Here is a 20,931-nt window from a genome sequence, read left to right as displayed (position 1 = left end):
TCTAGTCCCTGCTGCTTGCCTTGGCCATCCTCCTGGGATCCTTCTCTTCTCTGCACCCAGTGCTTCCATATACTCCCTGGCTGCAGGAGAAAGGGGCAAGGATGGCTGTCAGTTGGAGAAAGAGGAAGGAAGGATGTCTGAGCACCCCACAGACCCCCGTGAAGACATCATGGCCACCCATGGGTCTGCAGACCACAAATTAAGAACTGCTGCCATAGGGAATAATTGGGCATAGGACGATTCTTAGATCCGTAAGTGAACCTTTTCCTTTGACATTGTTTGAAAGGAAAAGGCGAAGGGTAGAATACTAACTGCTTGTATGAAGATATGGGGTTTAATCAAAAAGAGTTGATTTAGTCATAATCAATTTAGTTTGTTCCAATTCCTATCTACATTCTAACAATCTTATCCTTTGCAATTAAGTGTTCGCATATCATCAAAATATAATAGGAATGAGCAACTCTTTAGATGTAATTAAATTTCTGAAACTGACTCTGATGATCACTAGGTCAGCAGTTCAAGACCCAAGCACTGTGTGACGAAGTGAGCTGCCATCCCCTGTTCCTGCTTCTGCCAACCTAGCAGTTCAAAAGCATGTAAAAGTGCAAGGAGATTGGTGGGAAGATAACAATTTTTAATGCGCCTCAGTGTTTAGTCGTGTTGGCCACATGACCAAAGTTGTCTTTCACAACACTGTCTCCCTTGGTGTAGTAACAAAGATGGCACTGCCCCCTGATTTCAAGAAGGGCGGTATAGAAATAAACTATTATTATTATTATTATTATTATTATTATTAAGTCAGACACAACTAGACAATCACGTCAATGGGGAGACCTTTACCTTTTACTGTCTGTACTAATACACTGTGCATTTTCCTCTTCTGTGCTATTGGTTAATAATGCTTTTTTAATATTGAGTTTGGGGAATAGAGGTTTATATAAAATACTGATGATATATGTGAATGTATAGATCCAGGAAGGCACAAATGCAGGAGGATTAACAAACATTCAAAGTGGATGTTAAAGGAAAGAAGCCTTTCTTCAGAAAACAGAAATCTTAGATCAATCAGGGAAGAGCAATCAGACTCTATTTGTGACCTGTTGAGTGTGGGAGTTAATTTCTGAAGCTTCCAGTTTAGAGCTGAAGAGTAAAATACTTGCTGTCCACTTGCTATGTTTCAGAGAAGTAGTGCAAGCTCTAGAAGAGAAAAGAATGATTGACCATGGGACAGCTTCAGAAAAAAAACAGCCAAAATTAATGGTTTATGATGATAACATTTCTAAATCCAGCAATTTATTCAGTGGTAGAAATTAAGAAATTTAGCCTGATTCACATGGTTTTGGTTACTTGTTTTGCCATTTTCTCTTGATTGTCTTCATACTATTATGTCATCTCTGATCACAGAGAATCTGAGATTGTGAGCAGTTCTATAAGAAAATAGTATATAAGCACTGTACCTTTACCTTTTTAAAAATACAGTACTTACATTGACTTTTGGATAAGTTGACACACTTACGGTGAAGGGCAATTTTTTTACTAAAGTTTCTAGACTTATACATGAGTTTATACAGTAATATGCATAAACTCGTAAAACTTGATAATTGAACCACGTAATCCCAATGGTAATGTTTCCTGATTCCAGTCATTGTTTTTCTCTTTTCTATTCAGAGTGGTACATTAATCTGCCAAAGAATCAAGTTTTATTTCTATCATTCGTGTGGGCAGGTTTTTATTTATTTATTTATTTTGCTTGTTTCTTGGTTTGTTTTCTGATTTTCTGGGTAAGTAATATTAAAAGTTTTTTTTTAATTTAAAAATATGCAAATCCAATTGATTCTAGTTTGCACTAATAATTGCATTTAGGCTATTATGCTCCTGATAGTTAAATGAAGAATGAAAACAATATAGCAGCTGCTACATTCTTTGAGATCGCTAACATAATTTTTTAGAATATTTTTTTAGTTTATAAACTGTGTAGAGGTCCTGGCTAATGATGTTCAGTTGCATTTTGAATTACATACCATGCCATTTATAGAATTCTGTGTTCACCAAGGTTTAAAATGCAGAGAGACTGCTTTCTAGACTTCATGAAACTTACTTTACTTTTCTTTAAGTTTACTTCAGTATTTGCTTTTCTTCAGCGTTTACTTCAGTATTTATTGTATTTTAATGCATCGTTTTTAATGTGCAAATTCTTTATTTGAGCAGGTGAGACAGGTGCTTGTTTCAACACCTTTAGATTTGATAATTCAAACAGTTGTTTCAGCAGCGGCAAATGTTTTATTTTATAGACTAGAGCCTTGATATTTTAAGAAGCGCCTCTTGTTTATGCATCTGCCCAAGATTTAAGGTCTGTTGGAGTGGTCCTCCTCTTTGTCCCACCAGTCAGGACAATATGCTGTGCAAGGACAAGGGAGAAGGCCTTCTCTGCTGTTTCTCCTTATTTATGGAACACCCTTATCTTTCAGGCCCAATTGGTGCCAACAGTGCTGGTGTTTAGTTGCCAAGAAAAACATGGTTGTTTATAGAGCTTTGGGGGCCTTAAAAGACTTTACAAAACCTCCCATACACATGGTTTCATTTCATCTAAAACTGTTTTACAGCTTTTAATCTGTCTTTTAATTTGTTAATTGTTTTAATATATATTTGAGCCATTTAAAATTGTTTTAATAATTTATACTATTATAAATTTTGTTATATTGGTTTTATTGTAGGTTTCCTTTCAATAAAGGGTGGGATATAATTATTTAGACAAATAAATATAAACAGGTAAATCTAAATTAAATTCATAATGATCCTAATGAATATTAATGTTCTGAAGGACTGGCACAAGTACTTTTATCTAACAGTGAGTAGGCTGAGAATTTGTTTGTTTGTTTGTTTCTGTGCAGCCTTTCTCTCAGAAAGGGATCCAAGGTGGTTCCCAGATAAAATTGTTTTAAAACTTTACAATAAAAAATTTAAAACAATTAAAATCATAGCGCAAAAACTGTATAAAGTTACAAAAACATACAAAAGCTAAAGAATGTACTGTGTGGGAGGGGGCCTGCCCATTGTCACTGTGTTTTGCTTTGGTTTTTCTAAAAATATAGGTTTTTAAATGTGTGACTGGGTGTTGTGTGAACAGCTTGCACCTGCTTCAGAGTTTTGGGTCTGTGAGGTGTAAAAAGCATGCAGCCAGCCTAAGGAAATCTGGCATATATAGTTCACGTAGACAAGCCCTTAGAGTACACATACAGTAAAGCCAGTGTAGTGTAATGCTTTGAGCATTGGACTGGAGACCAAGGTTTGAATCCCCGTTCATTTGTGGAAACTCATTGAGGGACCTTGGGCAAGTCACACCATCTCAGCCTCAGATAAAGACAAGAGCAAACCCTCTCTGAACAAATCTTGCAAAAAAAAAAACAACAACCTGTAGTAGGTTCACCTTAGGATCAACATACATCATAAATGAAAACATAAAAGCAATAACAAACACATAAAATATTTAAAAATCTGCTTTAAGTGGAATAAATCATACTTTGGTGCAGTAATGTGTAGGAAAGTGATCTTGATGTTTTCTTTAACCATAAGTGATACTAGAAATGTTGACTTCTAGTTATAAATGCTGTTGTTTAGTATGATGTTAATATGGATTTTACTTCCAGTAACTCAGGTTTTTGTTTTGTTTTTGTTTTTTCTAGAGGAAATAAAAGCAGAAACTGGAAAACAAAGGTATTTTCCCTCACTATTGAACATGAGTAGTCTAGTTTATTTAATTGCATTTTAAATATACCCAGTAGTATTACTACAGAGATTAAATCTGCTATTCACTACCTTTTGGGTTGGATTCTTTACAAATCAGCTCTGTAACATCAAATCGCCATGCCTGAACTGCAGAAAGCACCCATTCAGATTTGCTTAAGGGTATCACTATTTTCCACTTTAGTTTAAAAGCACAAAATGAAAATTTATATTGGTTATTTAAATTTCCTGAGCTTATACTTTCCCTTTCTAATCACTCTGGCTTCAGGTAATAATTACTGTATACACTCATGTATAAGTCTAGAAATTTTAGTCAAAAATTGACCCCAAAAACCTGAGTTGATTTATCCACGGGTCAGTGTAAGTATATATAAAAAAGGATTTCATCCTCTGGTGAAAAGCAAGGGTGTAATCTGGCCTGGGAGCACTGACTCCCCTCTACTCTTTCATGTATCCAGCCTTCAGTGCGAGCACAAACAGTTATACCTGCTGGAAGTTTATACGTTCTTGAGCATTGTTTTCCCTTGCTTCATCATTTAGATACTTTCGAAATCCATAATTTTGGTCCCCAAACCTGCCCTAAACTTATACATGAGGTCAACTTACAGTCGAATATATATGGTAGAAAAAATGTCAGATGAATCAGCCTGCTATTGGATAAATGAATGTCCTGGTTAAGAAATATTTAGACCCCTGGACACTGTAGAGAAAGAATACATTTTTCATATTTTATTGTTAGCTAATAATAATAATAATAATAATAATAATAATAATAATAATAAATTTATATCCCTCCTCTTCCGCTTTGAGGATCGAGGCGGGTAACAGCAGAGTTTGTACAATATAAAACAATAAAAACAACAAGCACCACAATACCCCGGCCCAACCCTCCCTCCCAAGTATAAAATTAAACAATAAAACATGTTTAAAAAATACATAACAGTATGACAAAATTAATAAACAAACCACGAATAAGAAAAATAATAAAAGGAGGGGGATTAAATTGGTTCTGGACATTATCAATCGGGGAAGGCCTGCCAGAAGAGAAAGGTTTTTGTCGCCTTTTTAAAAGCCTGTCAAACTACCCTACGAAAATAAAACTTTCTATCTCTTCATAATTTTAGCCTAACATAAGAAATCCCTTATTAGTTCCTAGTATAAAGGGAATGCTATAGCCATTTCAAATAATCAAATCAAAGTGTTGCTTTTTCAAATGGAGATTGGTTCAAAGATAATATTCCAACTCTATTTGTAAAGCAGTCTTTCCACAATATATTATTGAGGAATAAAGACAAACTACAAAGTGCTAAGTCCCTTCCCTCGCTAGCCCCCCCTTCCCACACTAGGTGACACCGGATGCAGGAATGCTACTGCATCTTGGATTTACAGTAAGGGATTTACAGGTTGCAGTCCTTGAACAAGGACATTGCAAAGGAAGACTAGAAATCAAAGCAGCTGAATAGAATTATATTCACAAATGCCAATCCATTAGTAGAGATATGAAAAAAGACAATAGTTTCACACTGCACATATTAATACAGGATTCTTTGCTACTGCACATACAACAAAAGGAATATTGTCAGAGTTTTGAACCCAAGAAAACTGACTTTTGGTAAGCAGATTTATTGCTTTCATGCATCATCAATAACTGACCACTGTAAAAATCTGAAAGACCTGCATTACCTCGCACAGTCCTTGGAAATTTTGGGGCAAGGGACATGATTTGCATGTTTGTGGATCCTATTATATTCTGTCCCATTTCCACAACTGTATAAATACACTTGATACCTGAGGCCTCAGTACCACTTGGTACTGTATCTGAAAAAGCTGGTTTATATCCATGAAAGTTCATACTAAAGTAAAAACCAGTTAGTCTTAAAGGTGCTGCCACATTTCTTTTTTTCCTTCCTGTTCCCTTTCATCTTTTCATGCTATATATCTTAGATTCTTATCTTTTTAAAAATTGTATTGTTAATTAAAGTTATAGTATTATTATGTTCACTTTATGTGTTTGTTTAATGTATCCACTCATCTTTTGACACAGATAGATACTAATATGAGCACAAATTCAAAGTCATTTATTTTGACAATGAACTAAAGTTATATTTGTTATGTATTCATACATATGCATGTGTTCATGTAAGCACACTCTCGCTCTTACAAGTAATGCAGTCCAGGGTGCAGTTTTACAAAGAAGAAATCCTAAGTCTTAAGAGGTACCCTCGTACAAATAATTATTTCCATAGCTCTTTATTGGTACTGAGGAGTGTATTTGTATCCAAATCAGTTTATAACTAATCATTTAGGTGATTCCATCTAGTAATAGATTATCTTCAGGGACTTGTGAAATTAGTATTTGTTGCTATGTTTATTGTAATGTTTATCTATCTTTTTAAAAATACTGATTTTATTTTTTTACATTCTAAGTGAAGTTTTGACTGTTAAATTAAATAAAGGTTCTAAAACAAAGATATTATGATTAGCTGTAGATACTCCTATGTTTATACTAAACTCTTTGTTAATTTTACCTGCCCTCTTGATTGGATCATTTTTTCAGTCCTCCTCATGGAGAAGCAAAGCCTGGTTCAAGCACTCTTCCACCAGTGAAATCAAAGACAAGTTTTATTGAAGCAGACAAATACTTCTTACCATTTGAATTGGCATGTCAGTCCAAGTGTCCCAGAATTGTTAGTACGTCATTAGATTGCTTACAGGTATGTATTGAATGACATGTCATTAACTTGCTGCTTTAGTTAGTGGTTTCTTTTTCTTAAGTGTGGAAGTTATTGTATTCCTAGATTACGCCATGTTAACAATTTTAATAGTCTATCAGGTTTCAAACCATCTTTGAAAAGGTTTCTTTTTTAAAAAATAGACAAAAAATAGACAGGCTTGATATGAGTTGCTTTGATTGATATAGTCTGTATATTGACTTGAATTAAATGACATTGCTAAACAATATTTTGGTCATTGGGAATATGCTACAGATTCCCATGCTTAATCCAGCTCTCGTGATCATATCATAGTCTGTGTTGTCCAAATGGGGTAACAATAGTTACCATCAACCATAAGGTGATACTAAAGCAGAATGAAAAACCTGTTTTAAACTTCATTCTAGATGAAAACTGTAATGGTAAACTTAATTTATTCTCCTAAAAGGAAAAGTTGGTTCCTCTTTGTGGTCTCTGTGACTCACACCATTGGGTTATCTTGAGCCTACTCAGTGCATCTTTCAGAACCTTCTAAAGCCCCAGACATGTTGGCCAATACTGAGAGCTGAAGTCCAAAATCCCTTAAAGAGCACAGTTTGGGGATCACTGCTCTAAAGCATTACATAAGCATTTTGATGGCAGCCCTGCTCAGCTCCAGTAGCCCTATATAGGGGCTTTCCTGTCAAAACTACCAGTTCTTTTTCAGCTGCTGCTGCAGTAGCATCAATAGAAATCACATTCTTCAGTACATTTCTCCATCTTGCCTGTCCTTTGGATCATTACATTAGTTTCCAATGAAACTGGCAGTTTTGCTAGGAAAGCCCCTATTTAGGGTTGCTGGAGGTAGATAGGGCTATTTGTGTGAGTTCACAGATGACCACTCAGAGAACTATAGCTGCACATATGCAACCTGTCCTCGCCATGAACTGAGGAAGAGAAAATTGGCCAGTATAGGCTGGGTCTCCTTAATCAGAAATGCTTGGGATCAGAAGTGTTTTGAGTTTTCAATTTTTTCAGTTTTTGGAATATTTCATATATACTTGATGAGATATCTTGCAGATGGAACCCAAGTCTAAACATGAAATTCATTTTTGTTTCATATAAACCTTATATACTTAGCTTGTATACTTCATGCAGAATATTTTAAATAAGTTTGTGCATTTTTGGATTTTGGATTATTATGAATTTTGGAACTTTGGATAGGGGAGACTCAACCTGTATCTTGCTAGTCCTTATCTGGCTCTGCTGTTTTTCTTCATTACTAACTTACCACAGGCTTTAAACACTAGAAATCACTGCAGTGAAATACTTTAAGTGAGAATTCATCTGACTTCAAGATAAGAGATATATGTTAACTTTGTTTCTTCATAGTTGTTCTTTCACTTCACTTCTAGAAACTTATAGCTTATGGCCATTTGACTGGAAATGCTCCAGACAGTACAGCTCCTGGGAAGAAATTGATTGATCGAATTATCGAAACAATATGTGGATGTTTTCAAGGTCCTCAGACAGATGAAGGTGTTCAGTTGCAAATTATAAAGGTAAGCTTTTTTTACAGAATGTTAGCTCAGACTTTGAACTAGGTAGAATTTGCTGTTGAAATCAATTGTCTTGTCTTGCAATTCATGTCAGGGATGATGGGAGTTGTAGCTCTTCACCTCTGGCTCGAACTCACCACCTTGTTACGCACCGGCGCTGACCAGTTTTGGCCAGTGGTTAAAGCTTTGCTCTAAAGCAGCAGAGTTACAGAGGATAGGCTGAAGACCCTGACAAACTCTCCAAGCCTTCTCACTCTTGCTTCCACAGAAGTCTTCCCACTTCTTCAGGATCCAGCTGGCTCTTGTCTCTTGACTCAAGACACCAGACAACTCAGTAGTCTTATATAAAAGATCTACTTTATTCTACTATATACAGCTCCAAAACTCCAACAATACTTCAATAATACTCCTCCACTACTACCCACAAAATACATTGGGATTCCTAGCCATTATTATAGTCATTGGAAAACACCACCCACTCTTGTCAGTTTCCACCCAGTGGGCGTGTACAACCACTTTCATTGGTTCTCTGGGTTCATCCCATAATTAATGATTTCATCATCTCACCTTGTCCACTTTAACAATTCTCAGGTGTGTTCAATTATCCACTTTGCATTTCTGTCCTTGGCATTTAGGACTTGCTAATTACATTACTTTTTACACCTGTGTGGCTCCTAATTGCTTTTGCTGAGTCATCCTGACTTTCACATACATGTTTTATTTCTTACACTGTATATCCCATGTTGCTTTTTCCTTAACAATTCAAACATACTGGGCAAGAGCTGAACCTGAGAACATTTAATATTATGGTTAATCAGTTAGAACCGTAACTGCTTATAAAAGTTTTGATTTCCCAAAAACAATCTATTGTCAACAGAAATAAAGTAAGACTGAACAAATCTTTTCTTGTCTGTATCTCAAAAGTTCGTTGTTAATGACATTGATTGTGAACCTGCACAAAGATCATTGTAGCTGTCCTCATTATAATCAGTGACCAAGTTAGAAGAAGTGAGGAAGAAATCTTCCCCCTTCCTCTTCACGTGTTTGATGCTTTTGATGTTGACAGCATTGTCATGTGTTTAGAGAGATGAATCTTTAGTATAGACTGAAAGGGCTTTTGTAAAGTTGATATGGCATTGATGGGATGTATTCTGGAACTGACCTGCAATTGAAAGTCAGATGTTAATGAGAAGCGTGATTGCTGCTTCGAACATTTCATTGCATTTAATGGCATTTTTCAAATTAGAAACACTAAAATGTTTGGCTGGGCTAGTAAATTTTTTATTCTTGAACAATTCATCAGAACCTACTAAGTATATATTTCAAGTATATACGCAGTAGTTGAATTTGTTTGATTTGAACATTATGTTAAAAATGTCCTGCAATGTTTTAATTCCTGGTTCTGTTCATAAATGTTCCAGTTTGCCTGAAACATGATAGTTAACATATCAGTGATCAGGTATCTAGGTCTTTTAATTGTCCTGCTGAATTTAAAAGAATAATAAATGTGTAATTAGTACCATCGTTAAATAGAAAATAACTATGTCAGTATGTTGGTAGGAAGAAAATATCTGGATGGGGGGATACAGACCGGCACTTTGTGCCAGCCAATGGGCAGAGTCATGGCAGACCATCCACATGCTTGACGCTGTGACTCCTCCCCCAGGGCGTCATTTTGGCGCACGCCCATTAACACGACGCACGCCATTATGACACACCTCCAGTCCTGCATCTACACAAGGGAGCAAGAAGGAGCTGTGTTCTGCTGCTCCTTTTTCATCTTCTGCAGGCTTGATTGGGACCACGGCATGCGGTTACCACAACCCCGATCTGGAAGGAACGCCACCCCTTTTAGCTAATCTGTATAGCCCATATGTTATCTTGTCTACTGATACTCTGTTTAAGTTTGATACAGGGTAAAACATCTTTATATAATTAGTTCATACAATGCTTGTGCCTTTTAAATATACGTCTTATGTGTATATCATATTGACCTGGCAGTAGTTAACAGTTGGAGCAGCCACAAATATCTTAGTGTTACATACTGTATACATAGACCAGAGCATATAGTTAACACATTGAAGTTGAATGGGTATTATGTGTACACTAATATTGTGTTATTATTGAGAGGAGCTTCAACATTATATTTTTTAGGCTCTGTTAACAGCAGTAACATCTCAGCACATAGAGATTCATGAAGGGACTGTGCTACAAGCTGTAAGAACATGTTACAATATTTACCTTGCAAGCAAAAATCTCATAAATCAAACTACAGCCAAGGCCACTCTCACACAAATGCTGAATGTCATATTTGCACGTATGGAAAACCAAGCTGTAAGTATCATAATACTTCTTATAAAGAATTATTTCAAATGCTATTTCAATCTGTACAATTCCTATGCAACATTTGAATTCATAGAATCATAGAGTTGGAAGAGACCACAAAGGCCATCCAGTCCAACCCCCTGGCATGCAGAAACTCACAATCAAAGGATCCCTGGCAGATGACTATCCAGCCTCTGTTTAAAGACCTCCAAAGAAGGAGACTCCACTACACTCCGAGGGAGTGTGTTCCACTGTCTAACAGCTCTTACTGTCAGGAAGTTCCTCCTAATGTTGAGGTGGAATCTCTTTTCCTGTAGCTTGCATCCATTGTTCCGGGTCCTATTCTCTGGAGCAGCAGGAAACAAGCTTGCTCCTTCCTCAACATGACATCCCTTCAAATATTTTAAAAGGCTATCATATCACCTCTTAACCGTCTCTTCTCAAAGCTCAGCATACCTAGCTCTATAGGTCTATCCTCATAAGGCATGGTTTCCAGACCCCTCACCTTTTTGGTCACCTTCCTTTGGACACGCTCCAGTTTTCAACATCCTTTTTTAATTTTGGTGCCCAGAACTGGACACAGTATTCTAGATGCGGCCTGACCAAGGCAGAATAGAGAGGTATTGTTACTTCCCTTGATCTAGACACTATGCTTTTATTGATGCAGCCTAGAATCGCATTGGCCTTTTTAGCTGCGACATCACACTGTTGACTCACGTTCAGTGTATGGTCTTCTATGACTCTTAGATCCCTTTCACACATAGTCTCATTCATGAATTGGTTTGCCAGTCTCTGTCAAAGTTACTTTGATCTGTGGAAGATTTGATCAACTAAATACTCAGATGAGTTAGCACACATAATTTAAGTTGTATGAATTTTAAGAGCTGAGTGTCAGAAAAATGGAAACACAATCCTAAATTGGATATGTTTTACCAGATTTTATTAGTGTTTCATACTCTCTGTTGTGTAATGTACAAAAATAATTGTGTAAAGTGCTCTAATAAAATGGGTTTTCTCTAATACATAGCTTATTTAGACAAATTCAATTTGATCCTAGCTTCAAGAAGCCAAACAAATGGAGAAGGAAAGACATCGGCAGCAGTACCATCTGCAGCAGTCACCCCTAAGCCATCATGAGCCTGAATCACCTCAGCTAAGACATATTTCAGAGCAGACTGTTGATCAGTTGTCCCAGGAACATGAAGGAGACTTGGACCATCACACAAACGATGTGGACAAGAGCCTCCAAGAAGATATGGAAGCAGAAAATGGGTCTGATATTTCCAGTGCAGAAAATGAACAGACAGAAGCTGACCAAGCAACAGCAGCAGAAAGTAATAATGGTTGGTTTAGTCAGAGTGGGGTGAAAGAAGAAATGAAATCACATTAAGTCAGAAGTAGACAAAGTGAGGCTGTGAAGCTACATGGAGGTACCACAAGCTGTTTTTGTGGTCCTTGGCCCCTCTAACCCCCTCAGCATCCCTAGATGAAAGGGAGAAACACCTTTTTTGCAAGCCTCCTGATGTGGCAATTCACGTTTTAAGCAAGTAACATGGTCTCCTTGGAATGTTTATCAACATCAGAAATACTAGTTTTTCAAAACCAGAAGTGGACATCTGGCCACTTGTGTTTTTTGATAGGTTTGCTTGGCATTTAGTCTGTGTATTTCTCAGAGGGTACCAAGATTAGAAATTGGCTCCTAGACCTGCAACAGTTGCCCACACCTTATGTTAAGGAACAATTATTTCTCTATACTTGCAGATTGTTTACAGATTTTGATACTAGGTTTATGGGCTTCTTTACTTTGTAATCACAGATGATTTCCTGCTTAGTTACTTTCTTGAACTGTATTTAGGTAATTTTTAAGGAGTCACATTTAACAAACACAAATAATAATTATCAAGGAATTGTCAGTTTAAGAGATATTTGTGGAGTGTAGTCCAGATAAAATTTTAGTAACATGTTTCCTGTTTTTATTTTGTAGCTCTGTTTAAAAATGATGCAGGGCCATATGATGGAGAAAACAATCAATGTGAAGAAACAGCACAAGATGTTGTACAACGTATCGTCCAGGAAATGGTGAACATAGTAGTAGGAGGTAGTATATTTGCCTTAAAATATATTGTTAAATTGAGAGGATGGATTTTAGAAAACTTATAAGAAGAAGTTATAGTAAAGTTCTGGTGTTCGGTGTGTGCAGTATTGGCTGATGCCTTCCATGTTACATCTAGGTTTCAGTCTGAAATTTAAAGTTGTTATCCAAGGAGCTAAATGCTGCCTCTTCAAAGGTCCAGCATCTTGGATAGTTCCTTTAAAGTTTGGACTAAAACCCAAAGCAAGCCCTCCGAGACGGAAGCCACTAGCTGCTACTGTGTATTTGTGTATGATAAAAAGCTAAAAGGAAAGTGTTCTGATGAGTATCTTGGTCCAAAACACACTGCAGAAATAATCCAGTTTGAGACAGCTTTGACAGCCCTGGCTCAGTGCTAGGGAATCCTGGGAATTGTAGTTTATTGTGGCACCAGAGCTCTCTGACATTTAGCCTTCTCTGTATTTTAATATCTTTACACAGAGCCACAATATGAATTAGGTTTTAAAACCATGGTTCATTAGTCTGAGATTATTATATCTGAATTAGATCTGAAATGCTAATTTAATTTTGCAGTTGTCAGTTCCTTGAACATCACTGGTGTCATTTTAAGGCTATAACATATTGATAAAATATCAGGAAACACTGAAAACATTTAAGTGTGCTTGAATTTTTTTCTGTCTCACTATCACCTGTTTTTTACTGAACTGGTAGTCATATGACTGAAGTGAGAAGTGAATTGTTTGGGGGCAGTCAAGGTTTTGCTCATTTAAAGGGTTGTTTTAAGTGATACTTGAGCTAATGAGTTGACCTACTTTGTGTTTTCAGGGTTTGGTAACTTTCTGTTTCCTTTTTCACTCCTCATTTTTTTTCTTTTATGTGTGAACTCTTCACAGCAGGTTCTCTTTCTCTTTTGAAAAGCTTAATGAGTCATTTATAAGCTATATAGGCTATGGCACTTAATATGTTTGATCAGAAATGTTTGGATACTGACTCAGTTCAGAGCTGAATCAATCAAGTTATTATAAAGATTGTCTCAAATAATGTATCTGTGCTTTACAATTCAGTAAAATAGTATTAGAAAATATTTTACATTCCCAAGGCAGCTCTCATTAAACCAGTGGTTCTCAAACAGTGGGGAGGGAACCCAGGGTGGGAGCAACAGTCGCTCAATGAAGCTGTGAGACTTGGTGACCCTGATCCCTCTTCCTTCTCCACACTTTTTTATGTGTAAAATTTACACATGCATTGAGTCAAATATTTAATTCTCTTTTTTTTCCCTTTAGATGTAGGAGAAAGAATTGCTGAAAAGGCTATGGTTGATGGAACAGTGGGGACTTCAGAAGATGGTAGTGACAGTGAAAATATCCAAGCAAATGGAATTCCAGGGACACCTATTTCTGTTGTTTATACACCATCTCTACCTGATGATAGGTTATCAGTCTCTTCCAATGACACTCAGGTATTAAAATGTATGCTTACAAAACAAGGTTTTTGAATATACATATAGAAAATAATAAAGTCATTTGAGTTAGACTACACTGTGGTAAAATTCAGACTGTACATGCTGTGTAAAACAGGCCTTGCGAACAGGAGACTTGATGAAGGCACGTATACTTACATCAGACAGACAGCTTTATCTTGGAGTGTAGGTGCTTTAATTTTGAATTATTTATGTGAATCGATACAACAAAGGACAAGGACTATTGACTTGTCCTGGGCCAGTGCTATGCGTGCTATTGCAACATAAATAAAATACATGAGCAATCCTCAACCCTGAATATATGACATCATGAATTTGATATATTTCACTTCCATAGTAATTTAAAATAAATAAATAACATTAATGAATAGGCACACATGTTTTAAGTAACTACTCCCTCCATGTGTCTCAGACTTTCCTAGGGCCTTGCATTTGAATAAAAAGGTCCCTAAGTAGATAATTGCCATAACTTACTCATTTAAAAGTAGAATATTCCAAATGTAGATAATGGAAAAGCCTGCAGTTTCTTTTGGCTGCATTTTAGTTTACATTAAGAATATTGTTAGGGACTTAGTGGTTAAGATGCCAATTATGACTATCGTAATGTTGGAAGGTTGGCAGTTCCAAGCCCAAGGGCAGTGTGATAGGTTGAATTCCTGTCACTAATCCCAGTCTGCCATCCCAGTAGTTTGAAAGCATGCAAATGTAAGGAGATAAATAGATATCAGTTTGGTGGGAAGGTAACAGTGTTCTGTGCAGCCATGAAGGCCACATAACCACTGGAGCTGTCTTCAGACAACACTGGTTTGGCTTAGAAACGGAGATAAACACCACCCCTACAGTCAAGGAGAAACCTTTCCCTTTAAGAATATTTTTAGCATTTTCCAAGAAAGGTTAATGTATTTACATAGGCAAATTTATCTTGATCACATGTATATGGTATATAAGTTGAATACTTTATATTTTAAAATTACTGAAACATTTAAGTGTTGTGGAAATAATTCATATGTCTTCTAATGCAGAAATGAAATTCCAGTAAATGGTCTGACTGACAGATAGTTAGAGATTCAGGGTCATGTTTCTTGGATTGGTTGTAATTGTGCTATTTGCCAGTACACATATAATGCTAGTTCAGTTAGTAAATCAGAAGCATGTCTTGAAAATGCTCTCTTGACCCCCTCCCTTAATAATAAATTGAGGAGAAAAAATGCAGAGGAGTAATTGCAGAGGAAAAATTCTCCAATTCCTTAAAGAGGTGAAAGCCATGATATGGATATTAGGCTTGTGCCATTCTTGGCTCTTAAAAGCAGCCAAAGGGGGCCTGGCCGCGTGGGTAAGGGAAACAGCAAATGCCTCACTGTAGTAAGACAGCTTTCCATCCTGCCTAAAAGAGGTTGTGGCATGGCTGCTATTGAAAAATCCCTCTCTGAATTCAATCATATTAGAGAATTATTGGCCAGGCTCCAAAATCCCTTTCTTGAGCATGATTCCCAAATTTTGGTCCTCCATGTATTTTGGACTTCAACTCCAAGAAGCCCCAGCCATCTTGAACAACAGTCAGGAATTGTGGGAACCGAAGTTCAAAACATTTGGAGGACTAAAGTTTGGGAACCACTGTTCTAGACCACGCAGTTGTCTCCTAGCTCCAGTGGTTTCTACATGGAAAAAAAAACTCTTCATTTCTTTTCTCCTTCCCCCCAAAAATGCTTTCTAGGGGGTGTGGGGTAATTTGCCATGTTTGAGGCTTTAAACAAACAAACAAAAAAAAAAAAACAGAGACAGTGACCCAGATGTGAACTTCTGTTGTTGTTGTTTTTCCTGTTATCAAAAAAGGCCTCCTTTATCCTAAAAAGGCCCATTGTAAAATTGTCCCAAATCCCCCTAGAGGGCATTTAGGTTTTTTGGGCTCAGTAGGACGGCCACAAAAATGGCTCTGGGGGCTACTTGCAACTTATGGATTACACATTTCCCAGCCCTGCCTTTTAGCCTTAACAGTGGTAGTTTCAGTCCCACCCAAATCCTTAAGCATGTTTATGAAATTAGTAGAGAAATTTTCTTCCAGGAGAGAAGAGGTTCTGAGGGAGAAGAATATAATCTCAAAGTCGGCTCCTGATTGGCTAAATGAAATGTTCTAGCATCTGTCTTGTTGGCATGTGGATGGCTGAATGACCTCTTTAATTGATTAGTTTTAAGAAATTAAAGTTGTGATTCCTGAGCATAACAGCTAACTTTAAATATTCAGTGTTAGAGTGTTTATTATGGAATGTGTCTAAACATGCTTATTCTCACTTTAGGAATCTGGAAATTCTTCAGGACCAACCCCTGGTGCTAAATTTTCCCACATTTTACAAAAGGATGCCTTCCTAGTATTCAGGTCACTCTGTAAACTCTCTATGAAGCCTCTGTCAGATGGACCACCTGATCCAAAGTAAGTTAAGATTTATTAGTTTATGCAGTACTTACCATAAGTCATACAAGTGTGAATGCAGAGTTCCTTGCTGTTTTTAATACCCAACACATAATAGTAGTACTTTCAAAATGTCATGTAAAATAATGCTGTGGTGCTACATAATTGATAAATATAAAATAAGTATGTGGATGATTCCAGCATGATCTGTCTAGATTTGAATAGGTCATCCCATGCCCATTAAGCTATTTCTGAAGCTAATTGGAGTTTCTACAAGATTAGATAGACCACCATGTTGGAGTTTTCACTTGGACTAACAGGAAATAACATATAGGAATGGGTTGTCTCTCTGTTCTTTACATACATTTTCTGTTCTTCAAATTAGAGGCTGTTTGAGAACAAGAGAGTCCAGTATATTCTGAAGAAAAACAGTCTTTTAGGTGTTATGGACAAATTAGTGTAATCACTTTTAATTGGGAAATGGTGGTTTAAGAAGTAATTGCTCTGGAGTAAGTTGTATGCCAAATCTTCCGGCAGGAAAAAAAGGATTATTAGGACCACTTATAGACTGTTTGAGGAACTTATAGGTAATGTTTAGAGCATTGTTACTTGTCCAAAAGGCTCAAGATACTGTCCATGAGAGTGAAAATAAACTGCTCAAATAACTATGATGTTCTCTTCCCAGGTCTCATGAATTGCGATCAAAGATCCTTTCATTACAGTTGCTGCTGTCCATTTTGCAGAATGCAGGACCTGTTTTCAGGACAAATGAAATGTTTATCAATGCTATTAAGCAGTATCTTTGTGTTGCATTGTCTAAAAATGGAGTTTCATCTGTTCCAGAGGTTTTTGAACTTTCTCTCTCTATATTCTTGACACTACTTTCAAATTTTAAGACTCATCTGAAAATGCAGATTGAGGTATGATACCTTAACAAATGCCATAACATTAACAAATGCGATATTTGATATAATTAAAGTCCTGAAATATATGTAATATTCTGCAAGCAATTGTTTTATTTTAGTCTAAGGATTAACTGGACTTCTTTGGGTTTAAAGACCACTTTATTTTGAACAAACAATATAAATGATTCCCAAACTGATGCTTACTCACTGCAGCATTCAGAAAATAGAACTGTGATATTGCTGCAAATGATCTGATAATCCTCAAAATGAGGCAGCAGATTGATTTGTTCTGTCTCCAACTGACATATGTTGGACTTGAATTTTTGTAAACCCTAAAAATGGCACCTATCTATCTTACTTTTTGTGGATTGGGCTTACATGTAAATACCTGAAACACCATCTCTCCCTACATCAGTCCGCCTGTGTTGTGAAACGACACTTTCCACAGCACGTTCTATTTCAGAGGAAGGTATGTTGTGTGTTGGTGAAGGAGAGAACTTTCTCAGTTGAGGTGCCCCAGTTGTGGCACACCTTCCTGTTGCATGACTAGTGCCAGTTCTGTTAACCTTTCAGAATGAGGGGAGAGGATTCTTCTTTGCCAGCGCATTGAAGTTTGCTGATCTGGCTCATATGTCACTCCGTTTTGGAAATTAATTTATATGGAGTTACTGAAAGGATACAAACTCACTACACTTGACAGATAGTTCAAATCACATCCCTTTTATAGACAAGGAATTAAGAAATGCCAGAAAAGTAGCCATTAGAGAAGAAGGAGAGTAATACTGTGCTGTGGAGGTGGCTGATGGGTGAGACAAATAGGTTAACTAGAAATTCATGTACATAGAAAATTGTTACTAACCCGTATCCTTCCCTTACAAGTAAATAGCTCTTGCCACTAATAAAATTCCCCAGTGCCTGAGAGGAAGGAACAGAACATAATTTATGACTTGAAAGTTACAGTATAGTCTTCTCCATATGGAGCATCAGTTAATTCAGTGATGGGCAACTTCTGGGGGTCTGACAGGGTGTTCTTTGGTGAGCTGCACACCCACATCCTCTCACAACAAACCTGTCCCATTTTATTTTATTTTTAAATGTATTCTTTTGCACCAACTAATGGTGCATCATGCCTCCCAGAGGTCTCTGATTATTCCTGTACTTAAAACAGTGGTTCCCAAACTTTGGTTTTCCAGATGTTTTGGATCTCAAGTTTCAGAATTCTAGACTGTTGGCAAAGCTGGCTGGAGCTTTTGGGAGTTGAAGTCAAAAACACCTGGATGACCAAAGATTGGGAATCACTAATTTAATATGCTTTGGAGGGGCTAAAACCTGTGTGAGCATGCTTCTTCTATTTATGGTTTATAAAATTTTGTGGTGTTTTGAAGCCAGGAAAGAGCATTAGACCTGTGTATTTTTACCTCACTTCCTGACATCTTGCACCAGAACCTCCTGTCTTTTTTTTTTCTTTTTGTACTTTTTGAATTCGCCTAGCAGGGCATCCAAATGCAATTTAATGGAGTTGATAGGATAATAATTGAAGTGAATGCAATTACTGTTAAAGTCAGACTCTGTGATCTCCACGGCCTTGTGTAATCATGAGATTCTCTATGAATCATTTCCCTTGAATTAAAATGTTGCTGTACAACACATGGCTGCCTATTTTTTCTGATGAGTAGAATAGCATATATTTTCATGGGATAATTAAATAACAAGATAAAAATATAAATTGCCAATAAAATATTATTTTTTTCAAACGAATATATCTTATACTTTATGTTTATGTGGTCAAATGCTGGTTTATAAGGAATAACTGCACAAAGTACAGGTTTTTGGACATAAGTAACTTCTAGCGGTTCATGCCATTTTTTCTAGGTATTCTTCAAAGAGATTTTCCTATATATCCTAGAAACTTCTACCAGCTCCTTTGATCATAAATGGATGGTTATACAAACACTGACAAGGATATGCGCAGGTATTACTCCATTGGGCATGCTTTAAAGTGGTTTAGGAGCACATGTCTCCCTAGTATGAGAATTTTTGTAGTTGTACTATGCATAATTCTAGAAAAAGTTCTTCAATGTATTTACTTTGTTGTTGTTACAGATGCCCAAAGTGTAGTGGACATTTATGTAAACTATGATTGTGATTTAAATGCTGCAAATATATTTGAAAGACTAGTTAATGATCTATCTAAGATTGCCCAAGGAAGAGGTAGCCAAGAACTTGGCATGACCAACATTCAGGTAAGACCAATGGTATATTTTGCTATGTTTTAAATTATAAAATCAGTTACTATTAACTTGAATATTATCTAAATAATTTTAAAATGCTTACCACTTTCTGCAGGAGTTAAGTCTTAGAAAGAAAGGACTTGAATGCTTAGTATCTATACTGAAGTGCATGGTGGAGTGGAGTAAGGATCAGTATGTAAATCCCAACTCTCAGACAACCCTAGGTAAGTTGATGCTTTGATACTCTTCTTTATGGTCTGAGTGACTTACAAATATGGGTTCTGTGCTTAGACAAAGCATTGTCCGAAATATTCTAATAGGATTTAAATGAAAGCCTACTCCTTAACACTCGTGCTCAAAAAAGTGTGGCTCCTGCTCTTTGCACTCTTTTTCCCAGGCATTTGGAACATTCCACAGCTCACAGAAATCTCCTCAGATCTTTGTGTACTGCTGAGTGCTATTATTTTCTCTTTCTTTTCCTTTTATTTGTTTGTTTGGTTGGTTCTAGTTATATCTCATCTTTGATTGAAATGTTTAGTATTTTATTTTGTTCAGTATGGCTTTAGGTATCTCACTATGGTCTTACAAGCCTATGTGCTCTAAGACATTGTTAAAGAAATGTGTCAGATGTGGGTATGAGGAATCCCCCCATCAGTGGTCATTCTCTATTCTTTTGAGAGAAGGACATAAGATAATACCAGTGTTTTAGTGAATAACCGCAACAGAACAGATGTCAAGTCTAATGGAACAGATTGTCTCACTGACCTGTTGACCAGAAATGAAATGTAGTTGCTTGTTTAAATGACTACATTATTGGAGTCCCAAGATTACTTCAGTATGGCACACATTTATAAAGTCAGCAAATAACACAGGCTTAGATCCAAACGTACAAAACATACAAAAAATATTCTGGTTGTGCTCAAAACTATGGTGTCAGTATACCAAACCTTGAAATCCGACTCCCAATTCCTCTATTTTTCTACTGTCCATCTCTGACTTGGACTCCTTCATAAATGGCAAATGTATATTACCATATACAGTCAGCTCTCCACATTCGCAGGGGTTAGGGGAACAAGACCCCCCATGAATGTGGAAAAAGCGTGAATAGCCCACCCCTGTGGCAGTCATTTCTGAGATGGGAGGGACTCAGGAAACAGAACACTCCCTGCTTCTGACTTCTCCCACCCTGGAAAGGCTTGGGAGAATAACCAAAACCACAAATGTCAAACCTGCAAATGTGGAGGGCTGACTTTATATTCAACTATAAGTTGACCTCATATTTAAATAGAGGACAGATTTTGGAGCCAAAATTTGATATGACCCATGGATAAGTCAAGGATAAAACCTAGGGGCATGTAACAAAGCATCCGCGGACTCCCTTCAGGCTGAGGAAAACCAAGCCACCAAGCCATTATCCGACGTTTCATGCTTCTTTGTGAGCACACCGCATGCACGCTCATGAAGAAGCATGGGATGTTGGATAATCCGGAACATCGGA

At 36.8% G+C, this 20,931-nt stretch overlaps 1 protein-coding gene across 2 annotated transcripts in view; it reads left to right on the top strand.

The window, feature by feature from the left end:
* The window catches only part of ARFGEF1 (ARF guanine nucleotide exchange factor 1), a 93,951-nt gene that overhangs the window by 32,839 nt on the left and 40,181 nt on the right, over nucleotides 1–20,931 (top strand). Inside the window, exons 2-13 of one of the 2 annotated variants that reach the window (XM_089517425.1) lie at nucleotides 3,684–3,714; nucleotides 6,302–6,458; nucleotides 7,850–7,996; nucleotides 10,148–10,327; nucleotides 11,376–11,652; nucleotides 12,303–12,416; nucleotides 13,694–13,869; nucleotides 16,185–16,318; nucleotides 16,983–17,217; nucleotides 19,075–19,174; nucleotides 19,306–19,445; nucleotides 19,549–19,657. In XM_089517425.1, the coding sequence (XP_089373551.1) occupies nucleotides 3,684–3,714; nucleotides 6,302–6,458; nucleotides 7,850–7,996; nucleotides 10,148–10,327; nucleotides 11,376–11,652; nucleotides 12,303–12,416; nucleotides 13,694–13,869; nucleotides 16,185–16,318; nucleotides 16,983–17,217; nucleotides 19,075–19,174; nucleotides 19,306–19,445; nucleotides 19,549–19,657 (1,800 nt within the window). Of the gene's footprint in view, nucleotides 1–3,683; nucleotides 3,715–6,301; nucleotides 6,459–7,849; nucleotides 7,997–10,147; nucleotides 10,328–11,375; nucleotides 11,662–12,302; nucleotides 12,417–13,693; nucleotides 13,870–16,184; nucleotides 16,319–16,982; nucleotides 17,218–19,074; nucleotides 19,175–19,305; nucleotides 19,446–19,548; nucleotides 19,658–20,931 lie in introns of both variants that reach the window. The other variant, XM_089517424.1, reaches the window with a different exon arrangement.

This window comes from Sceloporus occidentalis, unplaced genomic scaffold (genome assembly GCF_023333645.1).
Source record: "Sceloporus occidentalis isolate IW3139 unplaced genomic scaffold, rSceOcc1.0.p SCAF_3, whole genome shotgun sequence".
NCBI lineage: Eukaryota > Metazoa > Chordata > Lepidosauria > Squamata > Phrynosomatidae > Sceloporus > Sceloporus occidentalis.
Note: the sequence above shows the minus strand (reverse complement) of the source record. Positions and strands in the feature narration are given on the sequence as shown.